The 22,250-nt window shown below is 43.4% G+C and overlaps 1 protein-coding gene across 6 annotated transcripts in view; it reads left to right on the plus strand.

The window, feature by feature from the left end:
- Positions 1–20,941, plus strand: part of LOC306779561 (exocyst complex component 3-like protein) — a 46,551-nt gene extending 25,610 nt beyond the window's left edge. For 2 of the 6 annotated variants that reach the window (XM_079271525.1, XM_079271526.1), the window contains exon 24: positions 6,141–6,293. In XM_079271525.1, coding sequence (XP_079127651.1) covers positions 6,141–6,159 — 19 coding nt within the window. In that variant the 3' untranslated portion in view covers positions 6,160–6,293. Of the gene's footprint in view, positions 1–887; positions 1,133–6,140; positions 6,317–6,462; positions 6,683–7,362; positions 7,576–9,339; positions 9,540–9,631; positions 9,851–10,109; positions 10,181–11,186; positions 11,305–11,517; positions 11,644–14,963; positions 15,065–16,191; positions 16,309–16,643; positions 16,915–17,651; positions 17,808–18,867; positions 19,002–19,173 lie in introns of those variants that run through there. The other 4 variants (XR_013772113.1, XR_013772114.1, XR_013772115.1 and 1 more) reach the window with 4 other exon arrangements.
- The last annotated feature ends 1,309 nt before the right edge of the window (positions 20,942–22,250 follow it).

Below are 22,250 nucleotides of genomic sequence, written 5' to 3' on the forward strand. Positions count from 1 at the left end.
GTCCACCTAAGCCCTATCCAGCCCCTTCTGCCACCGTCTATTGTTTTCCTGGTCCCCTCTCCTCAAAATCACTTTCTCTCATGCTGCTTCTAATGAAAAATCCAAATTACTATTTTTAATTCAATGTTCATGTGATCGTGTTCTTTTTGAGGCTATCAAGACACAATGACCCAAGTTTGACCACAGTTGTACCAATTATACAAAGAAGATGAAACATGTTAATTAGTGAGCTGAAGAGCTGATGGAGACAGATTTTGTTACTCCTAGGGGAGTCAGGCTGGTTGTTTCCCCTCGTTCTCAGTCTTTGAGCTATAAGTAAACCAACTTCTTGCAGTAACTTCATATTTATCGTAGGTGGTATCGATCTTCTCGTCTAACGTTTAGCAATAAAAGTAAATTTAAGTGTTTCCCAAGATGTCGCACTATTCCTTTAAAACTCAAAAATGTACATAGATGAGCATTCTTGAGCTTGACAATTGAAAAGCTTGAAAGAACCCAACCCCTAGATCTTACTAGCTCTCTCCAGAGCTTTCAACCGCATCACATGGCATTCATGAGAGGGCGGGGTTTTGTTGACCTGCAACCTCAGTGGCTGGTAACATTTTATCCGTAATATATTTCTTTTTTTTTCGCCTGATGATGATAGCGTGGCTGAAAGCTTTGACATCTCAAAGCTGAGGTAAATATTCTGCTGTATTAGTATTTACCATCTTCTCAACTGGCCCCTGAATATAGCACACATCTCCCTATCCCTGCCCCTTTCTTCCCTTGACCTCCCCCCCTCCCCACCCTCCAGCATTATTCTCTTCCCTCTCCTCGCCCTGCTCCCTCCCTTTCCTGCTGGCCTCTCAGCAATGGATGTGTGTCTGGGAGAGTGAGACAGAGAGAGAGTGTGTGTGTGAGGGGGAAGAGGAAAGCAGTCAGTAGAATGGATTGGTGCCCGCTCTCCATGCGTCCTTCTTCTTCTCTGTCTCATTTGTGTCCCTCTTCATCCTCCTCTGCCAGCGTTGCACCCAGGGCACCCTCAGTGCCATCCCTCGGGGAAAAGGAGAGTCGTCAGGCGGACAGGCAGCTGAAAACCCAACTCCAATGTCTGCCAGCGATCTGAAGAATGGAGGGGACGAACTAGAAGGTAACTGGAGGCACACACTCACACACACACACTGTTTGCCAGCTGACAATGTTGCTAAAAGGCCGACGCCCACTTCTTCTAAAGTCTCTCGATAGCTAAAGACAAAACAAAGCGGTGAATGGCTGCAGTGTGGCCTGTCTTTGAGAAAAATAAATGAACTGTTTCAAATACAAAAATCATTCAAGTAATAAGTTTAGAGTGAGGCATCAATTTGTGGATGGGCCCTTTAACATTTGCCAGACAGTGTCAACCACCCTTAGTGTGATGAAGGTTCCTCCCTGATCGGGCTGTCGAATCTTCAAGTATGTTTATGAAAAAACAAGGACTTTTTCTTTTAAGAGCTACACTACATCAGAGTCAGTTTGGTGTCCTCTGATGGCCCAAATGTTTATATATAACCTCAAAGTCCATTCAGTAATTGTTATGGAGCTGGCAATCATATCGCATGACAACTGTGCCTAGTTTCCACTGTAGATGGTCCGATTTCCATTCTTTTATGTACACTTTAAGGACTTGCTTAGAAAAAAATAGAATTCCATGACCACTGGGATTGAAGATCATGCCATATGATCAAAAGCTCCACGGCTACTATTTGAAGCTTGCTGGTTCCGAGGCCAAGAATGAACCTTGAATGCTCAAGTAATTTTTTGTACTTTTCTACCTGGAAAAAAATGTGAGTCAATGTTTTTTATTTCATTTATAAAAATAAAAAAAATGAAAATTGCAAAATTTAAAGGGACAGTGTAGGATTTTGGAGAGACAGCTTAACAAAAGAATGGTCAAAATTGGTGCAGCAGATGTCAAAATAACCTTGTATCAGTCAAACTGTCGAAAACATGGATCCTAAACTTTCCATATTTGAACTCCGTAGTATCTTTTGTGTTCCTGTGACTAGTAAATTGAGATTAGCATGTAAAATCGGTGGAGTTTCTCTTTAAAGATACACAATATCTGCATTAAAAAAGCATTTTAAGCATAGGCCTATCAGAAGGAGGTCTGCCGTCAAACCAACTGTAATTCTCCACCATGTGCCATCATGACCTGAGGGTTTGTTGGTTTCTATATTTCCATGATTAGTCGACTAATCCGTAATTTTGTTCTGAGACAAGATTTCTTGAGGGCTAACCTCGACCATAGAAATTCTCAGTCGACTAACACAAAAGCACCACTTTAAAGTTGTGTTTACCAGACATGTGTTCATAAGTTCCTTGTAAATTAGTCATTCGGCATAAAAAATGCGTAAACAATGACTAATCGATTAAAAATTCTTCATCATCTGAGGCCAAAACAACCAATTAGTCGACTAGGAAGGGGCCACCTGAGATTTCTTTCGTCTATTATACTTTTTTTTTGATACTTTTTTCATGCTGAATGACTTATTTCTAGAAAAAGTAGAAGGCACATCTCTGGTGGTGCTTTTGTGTGATTCTTTGTGGAGAAAATCAGTTTTACAGAATTTATCAACTAATTGAATCGACTACGAATTCAATTTGGTCAAGGACAGCCCCTGCTGGTTTCCATAGAAAACTGCCTTTATCACAGCACTATAGTGCGGTGATCAGTGAGTAACTGCTGTGTTTTCCTCTGTGCATCAGCCCCGGCTTACATAACTCATCACTTTCCTGAAAGTGAGCTCTGTGGTTTATTGTTGTGCAGAGTTGCTGATGATGCTGTTTCAGCTCTCAGACTTTAGTGTTGGGGAGGGACAGCTGGGTGTCCCATGACCTTGTCTGAGACAGAGACGGTCCCGTTTGTGGGAATTGAGATGTCCAAACAGCTACACACAAACTCATTGAGTGGCTGTGTACCATGCACTGTGATGCCATGCACTGTGATGCATGCTTAATCTATCAATTTTATCTTATCAACAAAGCTTTCAACATTAAAGTGACAGAGCAACTGCTTAATGTTGGTGACCTAGCACAGCGCATAACTCACTGATCAGTAAATTATTCAACTAAGACCAATGAGGATGTCATTCAAATGGCAGCATTGTCACGTTACTCTTGATTGTGTCTGAGAAATGATAGCTTGCTACCAGACCAGCCGGCTGACAACAGAGACTTTTTCTGCCATTAAAAGGTCCTGTCCATTACGGTTAGTGGTGCACCGGTTCATAAAACGGTTCGGATCGTATCACGGATCAGAGTCACGGATCGGCTCAAAAATCACAAAAGAAAAAAGGGAGCAAATCTTTTAGAGATTCCTGATCATGTTGTTTTGCCGCTGATACTACTTGCAGATCATTGATGATCCATATTGTCAGATACAGATCCCTTTGTTTGATTATAGCAGCTGGCCTACAAGGCTTCAGGCTTTTTCGCCACCATCCCAAACATCATTTCAACCACTCTGAAATCAGTGTAAACCATCCCAAATTATTATGTTATTCTTTTACTTTGTTATAGTCATTTATAGTTTTTTTTCATAAAAAGTCAAATGATTTGGAAATAAAAGATTGCTTAAGATTAAAACACATCCATTCCTGAATAGTTTTATTGATGATTAAGAGCTAGTGTTAACAGGTTATAGTTCCCTCTCTAAGAGGGAATTTGTTTATGTTGCTGTGAAAACATCTCCTTCAAACAACTGGATTCATTCAAGTTTATCACCAACACTGCATATTATTAGACCACTTTACTAGCTTTTCTGTCAATTTCAACACGGATTGGTTATTTGCAATGTAACCTTAGCATAAATAATCATTAATACCGATGTCCTGATCACATATTTTACTGAACATTGGTGGATAACGATGTCATTAAAACTTTATTTCACACTGTGATGGTCAAGGTAATCTGTTTAATTATTCCGCGGTTCACATGTGTGCCGAAATTTGAGGGGTGATCCGTACGGATCCACTTTACGTTGCAGAGAAATGTTTGACTCAGACGATACATTCCCTAAACATCAACACTGCTGCTGCTTTAGCATTCGGGAGCTTTAACAAAACCAGGGTGTGCTTTTCTTGAGCTGGTGAATGGGAAACACACGATGTTGACAGAGAACTGCCCAGCTGGGAGCAAACCTCAGCACACCACATTGGATTGTATGTCTCTTCTTGGAGGCAGAGCTGCTGTGGAGAAAGAAATAATGATATTCAATCCAATTCAAGCTTTTCTTTCATGGTGAAGGATGCAAAAGTCAAATTTTCCTTTTCCTCTTGACAATTTAGATCCAACATGCTTTGCCTCAGAAAATAGTTTGGCTGAGGTAAGCCACCCGGATCCTGAAGTATCTGGTCTCCACAATCAATTTAGATAATAGATGACATCATAACCTTCAGTCACATGTGAAATATCCCCTCCGCTCTCTTGCCCACTGACGTAATCTTTAATTTCATAATAGTGCATGCATCTTTAATGATATTAGCCAGATGGGCTTTGTTTCAGGTGCAGTTGCAGACCACCGCAATAAACCAACAGTGGCTTGTGTATCACAGTGTTTAAGTTTATTTTCATATACATTTACACATATACGAAATTTGTCCTCTGCATTTAACCCATCCCTAGCTAGTTCAGTGTCTTGCTCAGGGACACTTCGGCATAGGACACGTAGCAGCCAAGGATCGAACCGCCAACCGCCTTGTGGTTGCCGGACAACCCTCTCTACCCAGTGAGCCACGGCCGTCCCCAGTGCGAAGGGGTTCTCAGTATTAAGACCAAACCAGCTACTATGTGGTGCTGCTGCTGCAATACTTTTCTCAAGTGTCTTCTGCTTTCTAAGAAACCGAAAAGGGCAAATTTAGTGAAAGCTGTGATGATGCAACAGGCCAGTAACCGTACTGAATCAGAAACACTAGATAGCTCGAGCTAACTGGCAGACATCACCTAAACATCAAGGAAGGAAGTCAAAATACAACTAAGATTTTACGATTTATATTACAGCAACTTCTCTTTCACATTTTTCTATGAACACTATATTCATGATCATAGAAAGTACATGGTAGTGTAATGAATGTGAATGTAAAAGGATTGTATGCTAACTAACTGAAACCAACTAAATATAGCTGCTGATTGTTTTTTTTGTTTAGTAGTTTAATAGTTTCAGCTTCTTTTCCCTAATCCCTTGTCTTTGTTGCCAGTGGGCTTTATTGTAATTTTACATTTCCTGGAAAAATGTGATTCTCCACTGAACTTTCACGCCACTTTTGTAGAATCTGAACAATTCTGACCTTTGCGACTTCCAGTGGTAGGATAAAAAAAAAAAGATATCGGCAAACAAAAAACATATGCAATCACAAAATATTATATTTACATGAAATAAAATCTACACGTTGGGTCGTTAAAAGAGGACTCCACTGATAGCATTGCACTCCCACACAACTGTTTAATGAGACTAATGTTTGTAAAGGTGCTAAATTCTACATTCAGAGCATGTCTGTGATTGAGGTATTGCCTCCACATGGCTCTCAACATGGTGACGGCTAAGCCGGGGGCTAGCAGCTAACAGGGCACACGTAAACAACGGCAACAGCACTGACGGAGCTAACGGTGTCAAGCAACTTCACTGCCAACAGTTGACTTACAGATCTAGGTGTGTTATGATGGTAGCGGCTAATGTAGCCTGGGGCCGCCAGCCCCAAGCAGATTTGAGGAGAGGGCTACGGAGGTCTGGTAGGCTCACATGTTTCCAACTCCAGCGCCATTCAACAATCACGCAAGTGACATCACGCGAGGACATTTATCAAATTTTGCATAGCTTGCCCTGGAGCCACAAACGGCTTAATACAACTCGGTACAGCCCAAGACCTTTCAACAGACTTGGATGTGTAGAATGGCTGAGTTTCCTTTTAACACAACAAATTGCAGTTATGTCTTCAGAGGTGCTCTATCTCCAAGAAATGCATCTGAAATTAAATATACAATCTATTTCATTGGTTAGGGTTTTCTCCAGACCGAACATGTACCTTTTGCCGTCTATTTGAGAACACCTGGGTGGTGCAGTTACATATATTTTAGAACAATAAGGTTGTTCTTCCCCTGTGCTCTGTCTATCTTTCTGTCAGACGCGGTGCCGGTGGCTAAGGTGTGGCCGGAGGTGGAGAGGGCCGAGTGTTTGGCCCGCGGCGCAGCCCTGAAGTGGGCGTCGTGTGTTTTCTGCCGGCCTGAGCACCTGGAGCGACTGAGCCAATACAGGAAGAGAGAAAGTCAAAGGACTTCCTCCATACACACCAGACTCAAGGTGACATCACTGACACATGAACACATACTCATTATGAAACAATGTGACCTCAGTTTATTAAATGATCTCGTAAATTGTTGCAGCTGTGCACGTTAGAAGAAATGATTGTAGTTATAGTAACCACTGTGCTGCTGCTTTCCTTCCAGTCCATGGTCCAGTCGTACCTGGAGGGGGTGGGCTGGGGTCTGCAGCAGCTCCGGGAGGCCAGGGTCGAGCTGAGGGAGGTGTCGCACACTTTGAAGAAAGCAGGGCTGGAGTCCAGTCGGAATGCAGAGGGGGTGAAGTCCCTGGAGAGGCTGAGAGAAGTGTTTGTCAGCCACCGTCAGCTCCTCGCTGCTGTCAGCAACCTGCCGCGCCTTTACTCTGGTGAGATGCTGCACAGTCATCCATCCACATGAATTCAGTGAATGCTTTCAACATAGAACCATAGACTGTATGTAAGAAGTGGACGTAGTCACTGTGACGTCACGTAATGGTTTGCAGACTGCATATTTTGAAGGCTTGAGTTCAGCATTTTGGCCGTCACCAGAAGTGACACGAGAGGGTGGAGCTAAGTACAACCGAACACTCAAGACATTTTTAGGCGACCAAAATGTAACGATTAACTTTCATGAGGTGAAAAGACACTGTGAAAGGGTAAAAGTTGTAAGACAAAAACAGACAATTCCCAGACTAGACAATGGCGTGGTAACGACCTGTCAATCACAAGGTAGCCCCGCCCTAAAGCTTACTCTGCTTTATGGTCTACTTGACTCTAAATGGACCATCATTTACTAAATGAACATTCTACTGTGATCCATATTGTACATGGAGTAGATAGAATAGTGGTAATATATTACAAATCAGCCCTACAATAAATGCCACTTTTGTGAATCGTGTGTTGTTTAATGGTAAAATATTAAATACATGTGAATTATTCTTGCTGGAACGTTAAACAACTTCAGTCTTTAACATTCCAAAGTAGCAGCAAGAGGTTATTGTAAGTTGTTGACAGTTTGAGAAATGTAAGTGTGCCCGCCGTCCTCCCCTTCCTTGCCCTTTTGCAGTGCGTAGCATGGTGTTGGAGACGGAGCGTCTGGTGGAGTCCCGACGGCTCCTAGAGGCCCACGCCCGTCTGATGGATCTGGAGCACTGGCAGGACGACATCCTCTGGCAGCTCCATGGGGCTGCTGGGATGGCAGGAAGCGCGCTCAGCGCAGAGGACCAGGAGCTAGTGGCCAAATACTTCTCTGGTGTCGGGCAGCTGGTGGACGCCCTGGGTAAGGCCACAGTTTACACAGTGACATCAGTTTCATTAATCTGACTTATTCAAAAGCAAAAATACTGTATATGGCAACTATGTTTTTGTAGTTTAGTGCCCTATATTTCTGTATAGATATAGAAATGTATATGTATCATAATCTTTCTACAGAATTTCTTTGGACTAAGGCTCTGTTTATTCTTTGGTTTAGACTTTCCCTTTTTCAAATCTGAATTTTGCTCATTTTAGACAATAATTTATTACAGCCTAGTTCATATATGGCCGTTTGTGATAAGATGCTATTCAATGTATAGGACAAGTTTGTCTACTTTGGATAAATATATACAAATTAAGTATTCTTTTATTTCTTTAAATTAAGGTTTCAAATAAAGTGTCTGTTTCTCAGATATTGGATTAATACTGGTACTAGAATACTATACCTGGTCCTACTGAGGACAAAACAGAGAGAATATCTGCTGAAAAGATGTTGTTGCTTAGTCATTGTGAAGATTTGCTAATGTACATTGCATATAACAGTTCATTGGTTTCTCAGCTTTGAGAGAACGTTAAACCTCATGCAAGAACATTTTGGTATTTTTATTCTGACGGTGGCTCGTATGAGTGAGCCACGTCAAACGGATAAGATGTGTAAATGACCAGCCTAAACATGCAAACAAACCACAAGGCCATCGAATACTGCAACAAGAGGGGCTTAAATAATATAAGATGTTCATAATGATATTGTAGTGTTATACAATTCAAATGAATGGTGATATTGTTCGGCTATATGAATTATTTAGAATTATATTGGCCTATAATTTGATTACCAGAATGAAACTGAATAATATAAACCTAACTATGAAGTGTAATTGATATAGGGTTATCAAACTCAAAATTGCTTCCAAGTAATGAAATATACAACCCATTAGTGAAAGAGTTTGGCTTGGATCAAAGCAGACTGATTGTTCGTGACTCCTACGACAGGTCTGGACCAAACTGTGTCGGACTCATACAAGCCACTTAAGAACCAATCAGTTCGTAGGAGTGCTTCTTGCACGAGGCCCATTGTTCCTTGATGCTTCTCTGATGTTGCTTTTATCTAAACATGGCTACATAATATATTATAATGTAGATGATTGTTCAGTCTTGTCATTAAATCTAAATCATGAGATCGAATTCAGACAGATCACCTGCAAAGATATGGGGAGCTCAGCTAGCTTAGGGAACAGTTAAAGCAAATTTTCTTTTGTCTTTCTTTCTTTTTGGCCACTTGGGGGCAGCGGAACAAGCTCAGAACACACCACTGACATAGTTTCACCTTTATTAAGTTGTTAGCAAACATGTTGGCAAAAAGGTTTGCTGTTTGCACACCCAGTGGACTCGTAGTGACATCAGCATGGCCGTTCTCCAGCCCCAGCTACAGTAGTTGCTCACATCGTCTGTCTGCTGATTAGTTCTGGCCAGCTAACCTAAAGTCAGAACTTTTTACGAGACAAAAAACATTATTTTGCTAAAGAGCGAACCTCAATTGTAGCTGCAGTTAGCAGCTGTTTGGGGGCCATGGAATCCAAAACAATGAGCTAAAAATCTCTACAGAGTTGAGAGGAGCTGCATTTGGGTGATAAGTATCTGTGGGTTTGTAAATTGTAACAAGCAATTGGTCGCAGCACTCTGCACCTCTGAATTTTTGTAACAGACGTGACTGTCACAAATAGCACTGTTAACACTATTAAATTCTCCGTGCCAGGCTGCGTTGTCTCAGTCATGCCCCCTGTCACTGCAGGTAAGGAGCTGTGGGCGGTGGTGAGTAGCGCTCTGGCTCTGGCCCAACAGAACCCCACGCCGTTCGTATCAGCAGTGAGGATCGTGGAGCGGGAGGAGGCCCTGGACCGAGCTCTACTGGAGGAGCGAGGGGGGCCCAGAGGCACCAGCAGGCCCCTGCCCCCAGGACGACCTCGCTGCTGGAGAGCATGCTTCTTCCAGGTCGTGTACCAGCTGATCCAAACTTTTTTTTTTTTTTTTACCAAGTTCTCTTTTTTTACATGTCTAATTGTATGTTACCTTTCTTTTGTCAGGTACTAGAGGAGGCGGTCTCAGCACGGTTTCGCAGCGTTTCCTACCTGCACACGCGCGGCCCGGGTCTAGCAGGCCACCTCTCTGCTCTCCAGCACGGCATCATGGCTGATCTGGCCACCGTGCGCCACCTGCTGGAGCACTGCGTCCCGCCGCGCTACCGGCTGACGGGGGCCTACCTGAAGGCCAGCCACCGCTGCTTACACGCTCACCTGGCACAGGTCAGTGATGAGAGAGTCTCAGAACAGTAACGGGGACTATTTTTGTTGTCACCCAAGATCATAGTTTACATGTATTATAATAGGAACCATAAGACTTAAACATGGTCTTTAATGGATTGTCCCAAATCTATTCTTAATTAATATATTCGTTTTCTCTACGGCAATCACCAACTGGAGTTTTTCGGTTTATCCTCATTTTCATCAACTATTTTTAAAACTGGTGCCCACCTCATGATACACATTGATACTTGTGGCCTAGGTTAGCAGCTGGGACCTGGAGAGTGGTGAAATCTTTGCTGTGCTCAACTGGGTGCTACACATCTACAACAGGTGAGATTCATGACCTGCACAGACTCTATTTCATTATTTGTCTTTCCCTCTGTGTGTGGGTTTATTGCGGTTTGTGTAATGTTTTGCAAAATATAAATCAGAATCAGCTTTATTGGCCATTTATGCGTACGCATACACGGAATTTGACTCAGATTTTCACATTGCTCTCAACGTACAAACATAGAATATACAAATAAACAAGAAAAATATGAAGACATTAAAGACAACTAAGTAGAACAGAGGTAAGCATAAACATTTAACATTTAACCACTATGTACAATATAAATATATATACAAAATTATATACATGAACATGAAGAACAATGGATTTGAGATATTAGTGCAGAATGGTGGTAATAGTGCAAATGGAGGTGCAGTATGACTGATTAATTGTTCATCAGAGTGACAGCCAGTGGAAAGAAGCTCTTCCTGTGTCTGGTGGTTTTGGCATACAGAGCTCTGTAGCGCCTACCAGAGGGGAGGAGTTGGAACAGCTTGTGTCCAGGGTGTGAAGGGTCTGCAGTGATCTTTCCTGCCCGTGTCCTGACTCTGGAGGAGAACAAGTCCAGGATGGAGGGCAGGCTCGAACCAATGATTCTCTCTGCAGACCTGACAATCCGTTGTAGTCTGTTTCTGTCCTGTTTGATGGCCGATCCAAACCACACAGTTATGGAACAGAGAACAGACTGGATGATGGTGGAGTAAAACAGAATCAGCAGCTCCTGAGGCAGGTTGAACTTCCGGAGCTTAACTTTAATACCTCATACTTGGTAGTTCACTGCTACTTGATAGCCATCTTTGGCGTTCCCCTTATACCAGCCAGTCTCACTGAGAAAGATTGTGATGCTGTGGCCTTTGCCTCGCTCATAGGCCGTAGACATATTCTGTTACAGTGGAAAAGCCCGAATCCACCTTCGACTACCTCCCGGCTAAATGATTTAAAAATATATATATGGAGAAAACATTTTTTTTTCAAGCTCAGATTGTGATGATGATGTTTTGGCAGCCCAGACATGATGGGTCATCCAGCGCTGGTGACCGAGATGGAGAAAGTGGAACTAGGGCCTCTCATCTCCACCGAGGGACTGGAGCAGCTGCAGAACAAATACGTGCAGAGTGTTCGGGTGAGTCCACCGTCTGGAAGTACGTACGACTACACATTTTGTGTTGGACCGCCACGATATCACATTTTCCAACAATTTGATGGATATTATCTGTTTACAAAAATGGTGATATTGAAATTGAAAGTTGCTCGGAACCATGTTAAAGTGCTAGGACATGTAGTGGAACTACCTGTGTTATACTGATTCAGTGTGTTCATGTTGTTGCTGTTCTAGAAGAGTGTATCAGAGTGGATGCACAAAGCCCTACAAGTGGAGTTGCAAGACTGGCAGAGAGACCAGGAACCAGATACAGACCATGAAGGTTTCTACCAGACCAGCTTGCCCACTATCATCACACAGGTAAACACACACACACACCAACCATACATTTCTTTAATAAAACCCGGAACCTCGTCAATCTCTTTTGACATCTAGTAGGAAGAATGCATCTGATCTCTTCCTTCATAAGTCTGATTCATCTCACATGCAGCTGGACCATTGGACATTCTTATCCTGGTTCTAGAGCTGCTGGACCAGCTTTTTACCCTCCCAGATAAACTGGAGGGTTGTGGAATGCAACTCAATTGTGCAAAGTATCTCAACATCCAGACAAGGTGTGAAGAGTGTCCAGTTTGGTGATGGTGATGATATTGTCACAGTTCCAACGCCTCCTGGAAACAACCTGGAAACCTGATAATCCAAAAACAATGTTTATATTGGCTGAGTACTAGGCTATCAGAGCTCCCCAAAACAGATCACACTGCCACATGAATTTATAAGTTATGTTCAGGATCATATTAACCCTCAAATGGTAGTATTGGTTAGTATGGTCATGTTGTGGAAATGCTGTGAACAAGTCATGTGCAGGTTGGATGACATTACATAACACTGCTTTCTTCCCAACTTGTTTTAAATGGTGTTGGGAACGTAAAGGCGTGTTTGGGTTATCAGCATTTAAGAAACTGAATTCTTGACATCAATAGAATTATTGATGTATGTAACAATTATTAATGATTATTAATAACAACGGGGCACCACCCTGCGAACAGGGACCAATAACCAAACGATAAAACTAAGTCTCATAATTAGTAGTCACTCATAATGTCAATAGTCTGCGTATGACTATACATTCAGTGACAGTGAAGGTTTTAAGTTCGAGCACAGGTTACTACATACAGGTTCATCAAATACATATGCACAAGTAATCACAGACGACTGCTCCTTAAAGTATAACAGAGTTTATTAAATCAAAATAATAAATGATCAAATCAATTATAATATTGCAACCAACAAACGTTATCATACAATTTTATATGCCTAACCTAAACTAAAGAATGAATAAAATGGATGAGGGTGTATGTCTGTGTGTGTATGTCTATGTGTGTGTATGTGTGTGTGTGGGTATGTGGGTGAAAAGGAAGGGGAGTCTTACAGCTACCGCTAAAGACTACAAAGATGGCGGCGTCGAGTGACGCGGGCCAAAAGGGGAGGGGCCTTAAGATACTACAGCTAAACTACCACCAGATGGCGGAGTCGAGTGACTCGGACAGAATGGCAGTGAGACTGCTGTATGTAATCACGTGTGCCTGGGCAGCACGTGATGTGAGGCGATCGTTTGAACGGGGTTTCCCCAGGGGCAGAGATAAGAAAGAGAGCAAAGGTGGGGGTCATGAATCAAACTTCTGCGTGCGGTCCGCGTTGTAGTGAGAATGGGGAAGTTGGCCGTATCGTACACAACGTGCCGTTGTCGGTAGAACTGCCAGCAGTTATGTACGATAGCCGAGATTCCACACTTCACTCACAGAGCTGATTTAATGAGGAGAGAATACTACACGAAGTGTAATAAAACAAATGAAAATAAATCGAATAAATCCCAAGCAAACAGTCATAGCAGTTCATACACAATGCAACGGAACTTCTCTGCTCCGTAAGGAGTTGCGCAATATCTCAATATCATGCGACAGTAACTTAAACACACAAAAACACGGGAATATCAACATATAAATGAATGACCTAAATTAAACTTACGTTAATTTAAGCTAAGCTATGCCCAGATGCCAAGAATCTTACTTGTCGATGCTTCGTTGCAACGTTGAAGTGTTCGTGGCAAAGTGGTCCTTTTTCCTCGGCAAGAAGGGGGAGCAGGGGGAGCTTGCTTGCAACGCGGCTTTGCCGGCGCTGTGTTGTCGTGGCGTGGCTCGCTCTGGAGCGAAACGCAGACGTGCTCTATCCTCGCTGCAGGGAGGACAGTTTAACTTAGGCAGGCACTTCTCCCGGTAATCATCGGTCAGGAGAGGATTAGACGTCTTCCTGCGGGAGTGTGCACCAAAAAGAAAAAGAAGCGAAAAGCGGAGAACGGATCGCTGATGCGGATTCGTCTGGCGGGCTGAGTGGGCCTTTACTCAGCGTGGAACACGGCTGTTTCGTACAGCGAAATGGCTTGTCAGGGTTTGAGGGGCCGTTGCTTGCTCGTGGCCTCCGTCGTGCTGGAGGGGGGAGGAGAGGCCGATGTGTCTTCATGTGTCCAGGACGAAGGTCCGGGCGAAGAGAGCGTTGTGTGTGCTCCCTGTTCGACGGAGGTCGAAGGGAAAAAGCAAGGAGGTGTGATCTGCAGGCACTTTTGTTGGACAGTGGTTGAACCACAGGGGTCCTGGGGTCTCTTGGCCTTCGGCCAATGAGATTGCAGCGGTGCATTCAGGTGACCATGGTTTTTTTTGGGGGGGGGGGAATTTACACCCTAGTGTGACATTCCTTTGCTCCCATCAAACTACAAATCAGGATGAAACCTTTGCTTGACACAGTGAAGGCCTGATTCTCTTTGTTCACAGCACATGTTGAAGCCATTTGGTCAGACCCCAACAATGGTTTAATAATGTCAAAATTGGTTAGCAAGTTCGGTTCCGTGGCTAAAGGTGACACGCAGGCTAGCTTGTTTTGCCTGCAACGTTTGTAAGGTTTGTGATTAACGGTGGCTTGGAGCAATGGTTACAAATGTGTGTCGAGAGAATTGGATAGTACTGAATTGAAAACCGGGGTCAAAAAAATCAATGGGAGCCCAAAACACCGGCTAGCGGTACTTTTTAAAACTTTGCTAACATTGCATTGTTGAAGTAAAATGGACCATTGCATGACATGCAATGTCTCGTAAAAGACTCTATTTAATATTACTCGTTAAGGGGCTGATGAATGTATGTATGTATGAGTGATGAACTGATAAAGAGTCTGTGGCAGTTAATAATCCTAGCGAACTCATCTCTAACTTTGAATAAATTTGTCAAAATTTCTAATCATTTAAGAGATGATTTCATGGAGAAGTTATAGCCACAGACTGCACATCATTTAAATCAGACTTCCACAGAGAATAACATATTATCCTTGTCTATCATACCAGCTAGCTCATCACTGGAAATGTCCTGGAAAGGATCTCTAGAAAAGAGTGGGAACCCCTATTGACCTTTTGGCTGTAATACAACATGACCTCCAGTTCGCACTTAAAATGCTTTGTCGACGTCTTTGGCCTCTAGCTCTGGGTCGTGACCTGAAGAGTGAACTTTGTCTTCTTCTGTTTTGAAACCTACTCTCAGCAATTGATCTACCGCATCATAGCATCACGTTACCCGCAGCAGCAGCATCATATTATATCATGTGTTTGGTGGATCTGCTTAATGGAACCATGGCAGATGCTGGAGGAGAACGCCCGGGTGGCTCGGATGATCGGAGAGTCCCTGCGAGATCAGACGATACAGATGGGCCTGTATGAGATGGAGAACCTCCTAAACAGGTGTGGTTTGGTGCAGGTTGCCTGTCAGCCTTTTTTCCCCAGTATACAACAGCAAGGGGAAAGCCTTTACTTTCACTTGGAGTGGTTGCTTTTCGTTCTTGATGATTACATTACATTACATGTACAGGCACAGTACAGTCATTTAGCAGATGCTTTTATCCAAAGCGACTTACAATTCAGATTCTATCATTCATATACCGTAGGCACAGCCACGGGGATCGAACAGCCGATCCTCTGATTGAAGGACGGCCCTGCTTTCCGCTTAGCCACAGTTGCCTTCTTTGACTTTCTGACTTTTAGTTAAAACTCAATTCCTAACGGCTGGCTCAGTAACTGTTCTCTATCTGACTCACAAATCTCACTAATCGGAACTCCGTAACGAACACCCACAGAACACAAGAAAGATTGGATTTTTGTTCAGTCCACGCAGGTTTATTTGCATCACACAGAGTACAAGTAAACCGAGTTGTCCCTGAATCAACTAACTTCACAATAGCAATGTACATCACTTCATACCTTCATTCTGCTCTAGGTTTGGGTAACTTCGATTAATCAGAGTCTATTTCCCCACTCGCCTTCCTCTGATTTAGCGTCAGTGGCAGCAGGTCACCGTGACCGGCTCGTGTTTCCCATCCGTTAGAAAACCTGCATTACTTGAACATCTGCTTCACCTCCCCCATCTATCTTTACCCAGGCTCCTAGGCCTCTATGCTTACCCACCTACTCTCAAGGGAACAACGAAGTGTCTGGGACAGAGAGTCAGTTGACAAGCAAATCCACCTGAGATGAGCTTGGTTGAGTTGTGCATGTTTATGTGCGGCAAAACCTAGGCTCCCTGGCCCTTCTTAATCCCTTGGCCATCATAAATTACAGCCCTCTGCATGCTTTTTTCCTGATTTCCCTTATACCCGTTATCAGTGGACGCTTCACTAATTGTAGTCTGACAGTCCCCTTTCTTTCACCCCCTGACAGCGCATCCTGTTTCCCATTCACACAATTGTGAAGTAGTGTTTTCAAATATTGAACTTTGCTTTACCTGCATATCAAAAGGTTACATGGTTGAGGCGGCCAAAATAGCACAGACACCCACACACCCTTTCATTCACCTCCATTCCTTCACATCACAGGTTTCGAGAAGCTCTGGTGGAATTTGGGAAAGAGCATCGCAGGGATCTGAGCAACAACAAAAACAAGTTCTACTTCCACTATCTGCTGGCATCCATCAGCAACTGCATCATCCTCAAGTGAGACAATGGCAGCTTTCAAAGCTTCATTTTGGACACACATAATGGATTACTAGATTGACTTTGTTTCCATGCTCTGGGAGAGGTACTTCATACTGTAAATAAGGATCCGTTTCTTGAGGTCCGCAAAAAAGGTCGAGGTCATGTCCATTTATCGTACAATAAGTCGATAACTATCAATGATTGAGGTCATGTCCATATATTGTACGTAGATTATGTAAAAAGAATGGAGGCCTGTCTGTGTAGTAGTCCTCCCAGCACATTACAAGAATTGACAAAATACAACAACAAACAGGCCTGAATCAAATCCACGTTGTCCTTCGTTTTCGATACAGAAAGTCCACAGAGAGTCTGCAGAAGCAGCAGTCGTCCCGCTCGGCGGGACAGTTCTCTCGGACTCCTCCAAACCCCCTGGCAGCGCTGGACCGGGCGGTGAGACGGGCGTGTTGCCTGGTGATGGATCAGCTCCTGCTGGACCTCCAGCCCTTCCTCCCGGGCCTGCTGACCCGATCCTGGCTGGTCCAGGGAGACCCCACCCCCAAACTCTGCCGCGTCCTCGAGCGCCACCTGGAGATGCACGGCCGCGTTCGACCACCCTGCAGACAGGTCACCGCTTGGCTCTGAATCTGTCTGCACTGTGTAGATGCTATTTCAGTTGCACAGACGTTTCTCAGCAGTAGAGCTGTTTTTGACAATATATTATCCAAAGGTTCTTCTGTGGTTGCAGCTGAAGAACCTTCTTGTTACCCCAAATAGTTTCTCCATGTGTGTTAATGTACATTATGTGGTATAAGATTATTTATTTCTTGAATACCTCAAAAAAACAAATATGCCCACTGTCGTCCAAATGTATGAATATTTATCAAACCAGGAATTCATCGTATGGCTACGTAAATTATGAACTCAAAACTTTTGCCCATTTATGCTTTTGGCTCAGTGTCAGCTGAAATCATTTTAGAAGGCAAACCAATAGCTCTTGAATTTTCTACCTTGTGATTGACAGGTTGTTGCCAGAGCCGTACACGGTGTTTCTACCACGGTGCCACTCCTTTGCGTCCAAATATGATCACTTCCGTTCACTGGTTGCAAAAAATCCAAGATGGCGACGAGCAAAATTACGAACTAGAGGCTTGAAAACCGAAGTGCACAAACCAATGCGTGAAAGTCACGACGACTATGTCGACCTCTTATCTATGATCCAAGGATATATATATTTCCAAAATACTTATTGCAGCATAATGTTTTGTAGCCCGACATCTTAACTGGAGCTGCTTCACTCTGCTTACAAGAGACATGTCCTTGCCATTGCTCTGAACCTTGTGCCATGTGTGCTCAACATGCAGCGTCTGCAGGAGGAGGCCCAGTGGCTGACGGTGGTGGAGTACGTCAGGGCTCTGATGCAGAAGAGGCTGGTGTGTCGCAGCGCCGAGGAGAGGAGGCAGCTCGCCCAGCAGATGGTTCAGGACGACCAGCAGTTCAGAGAAATCCTCCACGGCCTGGTGAGGAGGAGCCGCCGCTTTCTGTCACGATTCAAAAACAGTTTGCATTATCACGGTGTTAGACAGCTTTTATAGAAGTAATGAATACTACAGTGGTTGAGGGAAGCCTAACTGATTCAATGGAAAAATGCTTAGATTACACTTTAACATGTGCTACTGTAGAATCAGTGTTAAAGAAGTCGACGTAAAAAATTCTATAGAGACTATAGCTTTAAAGCCTTAAGTTCAGCAGTTTGGCCGTCGCCCATCTTGTTTTTTTAAAACCAGAAGTGGTTTGAGAGGGAGTGGAGCAAAGTACAACCGAACGCTGACATTTTAGACGACCAAAAATGTGACATTAACTTTCAGGCAGTAAAAACACACTGTGAAAGGGTTAAAGTTCTAAGATGATAACATGGACGACTGCCAGACCAGACAACGCCGTGGTAGCGACCTGTCAATCACAAGGTAGCTCTGCCCATAAAGTATACCCGCAGTGTGCCACACACCCTGTGTTCCCCCCTTCCTAACCCTAGATCCAGTGTACCGCTGAAGTCTTAGGATTTCATGGGTGCAAGTCAAGGCAGCTAGGGTGCACACGTATTTGCACACACATCACCAAGGCTGATGGCTGTAATAAATAAGTCCATTCATACAAAGTTTACCCAACGCAACAACGATGCCCTGCAAAAGAATCCACACAGCACCCTCTGCTTCTTCTCGTTACTGTGCTGGTACCCAAGAAGAGGAGACACGGTGTCCTGCTTTAATCTAGGTTCCTGCTAAAGGCACTGGATTGAATTTGAAGCTTCGCGCAACCTCTGACTGACTTTGTCATTCAAGGCAGAACATGGCTCTCGCACTCATTCATATTTGTGAATAAATGTTTAGCAATTTGAATAATGAATACTTCTGGACATTATTACGCTTTTAAAAGACAATTTTATTGACAATTGCAAGAGACAAATATTTCTTTTACGATTTTAGATACTCCCCGACAAGTTCCTGTTGAGGCTTTCTCCCCGAGACAGGTTGCTGCTTGGGCCCATATAAATCAAACTCATTACGTACCTGTCTGCAGGAGGGTGAAGGCTCAGTACCTGAAGTGAATCCTTTGTCCTTACTACCCGTCCTCGCTGACTTCATCCGACTGAAAGACCCCGGTATGCTCACTCTGGAAGTTTCTGGACTCGCAGCCAAGTACCCCGACATCAGGTAATCTGACCTCACCTGCTTTTCAGTCCTCCATGCTAATAGTAAAAATTATTTAATATTAATGGTGTTCAGTCAAAAGGGTTATTTTGAAAAGCCAACATTATCATTTAAAAACATGAAACATTTTGTAATATTGTGCTCTTTATGACCATGTTTTTTTATTTCCCCTCAGTGAAGAGCATGTGTCTGTCCTGCTGGATATCCGTGGGGATGTCTCCAGGGACATGAGAGGGGCTGTGCTGGACTTGCTGGAGCAGAGCGCCCCCCCTCTGCCTGCGGGATACCGGCCCATCTTCACCGACATCCTGGTCCCCCCCCCCACCATGGCCTTCTGTCTGCCCACCACCAAGTGTGCGTGATGGCGACTGAAACTGCAGCTTACACGCATCAATCATACTGGGAGCTGCCCAGTGTCACCGTCTTCTTTTGTGTCCCAGTGAAGTGTGTCCCAGTTGCTGCCGTGCAAGGTTAGCATCCATGAGCCACTATAGCTCGATTAGGTTGCAAGGTAAAACGATATCTTTGTCACAACTTGTTCTCATGTGTCTCAGCGACCATTGACAGTACTTTCTACTGAGCAAATGCTTTGAATGCCGTCAGCAAAAATTCCTTTTTCACCTTCGCTGTGTTTGGGCGACAGCAGACATTTTAGAGGCCGATACTTTAAAACTTCGGCTCACAAAACCAAATGGTAAATGGACTGTACTTGTATCGTGCTTTTCTAGTCTTTCTGACCACTTAAAGCGCTTTCACACTACTTGTCATCATTCACCCATTCATACACTGATGGCAGGGGCTAAGTGACACCTGCCTATCAGATTCTATCACATTCATACACCATAGGCACAGCTACGGGAGCAATTTTTGCAAATCCATCTGCATGGCTATATGTTGCTGCTGAAACGTTTTTCTGACTCGGGTCCACCAACACGTTAAGTTACATCCATCACGTAACACAATAGCACCTATTGGAGATATTTAATTAGGAACTTGTGACACCTTTCTGACTCCTGACCAATAAAAAAACCACTGACAGACATAGTGCAAAATCCTCCTGCAGCCTGTGAGATATTCAGGGTCTGCTTTTAGGTCTTCTCTCTGAATGTATTCAACTGTGAAGCCTGACGGCTCCAGCAGAAGAAGGCTGGTTTTCAGTGAGGGCTCCTGGACTGTACACCATCCCACCTGAAAAACGTAGGCTGCTAATTCATTACTTTAATTACCTTTCAAATCTATTATTCATGAACTTGTTTTTTTTTATTTTCTCCAATTTTAACTTGTATTGCTGTTCATATTGGGTATTTTGAATCAGATTTTTCTAAGTATTTATTGTATTTATGTGTTATTGTTCTGCTGTTATCTTTTGTTCTGGTTCAATGCCAGCCTCGAAAGCACATTGTAAACACATCTTTAAATAAATCCTTTGTCAAGCAAACTTAATGTTTGACCTATTGCTTGGATTAGTTAATTTTTACGAATAGTGCCCAGTACATATTGTGATGACCCCTCCCTTCCACCAGGGGTCTGTGTCCTGTTTCCTCTCAGTTTGTCTTTCAGGATGTTGATCGGCCACTGATGGGCAACACCTGAGCCTGGTTTGGTCCCAACTATAAAGGCTTCCCCTCTTCTTCGGCTGGGGGCCTCCCCGCTCCTCTCCGACTCTTCTTTGGCTGGGCCTCCCCGTGCCTCTCCTCCCTGCCTCCTGTTTGGAGGACTTGGCTGCTGCTTTGTTTTGATTATTTGTTTAGTTCAGTTATTGGTTCATTAAATAAATGTGTACGGTATTTATTACTTTTAACTAGTGATGGCGAGATGAAGCCTCATGAGGCATCGAACCACTTCAGCCAATTGGTTCGAGAAAGGGTTCATTTCTTGAAGCTTCATGTGCACACGATACCACCTACTGGCCAAGTGTATAATCACAGGCAGCTGTATCTGAACCACATAATGTGATGCATTGAATTGTTGTGTCTGTTATGGCTGTTGGGAATGACTATGAATTACAAAAATGTATGACCAAATCATTTCTGTACATAAATGATCACATATGTGCATAATAAAATATTTTTTGAATGTATTCTGTGTGTGTAAATTTTCCCAAAATGGTAGTATCATATGATATGGCAGGTTGTGTAATGATGTTATTATGTCACTTTAGGAAAATGGCATGGGCTTAAGCAGGCAGAGGACAGTGAAAGTGCTTGTGGAACTAGGAAGAGGGGACTGAATATGCTTGTGGAACTTGGACAGTGATGTACAGGACACGGGACATTTTATTCATTTTTATTCAGAAATAACAGTTTCTCAACAGTGTTTGGTTTTAAACGATTCCTTTTTTTGACACAACCTCTCCGGCCTTTGAAAACACCCTTTCACAGGGTACAGAAGATGCTGGCGTGCACAAAAACGCAAGAGCAAGTCTATATACATTTTCATACAGGAATTTTTTCCTCTCCCAGTACTCCAGAGGCTTTTCCAGCCTGCTTATATTTGGCTCGGAAAGGTAGCGCTGGACCTCCACAGTGGCATCTGCTGTTACATTTTGAGTCTTCCGTGCCTCCATGACGCTGGTGTCTAAACGATGCCACAGTTTGCTACATAAGAGGAAACCACAGATCATGTTACTAAGTGTTCTCATCGGAATAATCAATCTCAAAATGTAAAATAATAGATTACCTCCTGTGACATCATGAGAGGTGGAAGCCTGGGGGATTTCCTCTCTGCTTTGTTTTGCCCGTATAATGGTGGCACACTCGGAGGTCAGTCGTTTTATTGCTTCGGTGGCTTTTGTTTGGCTGAAAAATCCTATTACTTTAAATCGGGATCCAGTTTGGACACAAATGCCCTGAATCCAACATCATCCACAATACTGAAGGGCTGTGTGTCCTTCACTATCATGGAGACGAGGGCTTCATCCAGCTCTTGTTTTCTGGTGGCTGGTTAAAAGAGAATAAATACAGTGTCTGTTACCTGTCTTTATTTGCACAATAAACAAAAGTGAACAGGGAAAAATTGTGATGGTGCATTTGTAATATTGTAATGACTTACCATGGCTGGGTGAAGCTCCAGTTTCCTCCTTATTCTCATGCAAGGCACGGTAATGCCTTAGCATGGATGAGGTGTTGTTATTGTACCCCAACTCCTTGGAGCACAATAAACACCTCACCTTTGAATAAAAGAAGAAACTGTGAAAAATACAGTTCTTGATAAGCAAACCTAATGTCTCTGAAATAGAGTTAGCTTTAGCTT

Source organism: Melanostigma gelatinosum (genome assembly GCF_949748355.1).
Source record: "Melanostigma gelatinosum genome assembly, chromosome: 1".
Taxonomy (NCBI): Eukaryota; Metazoa; Chordata; class Actinopteri; order Perciformes; family Zoarcidae; genus Melanostigma; species Melanostigma gelatinosum.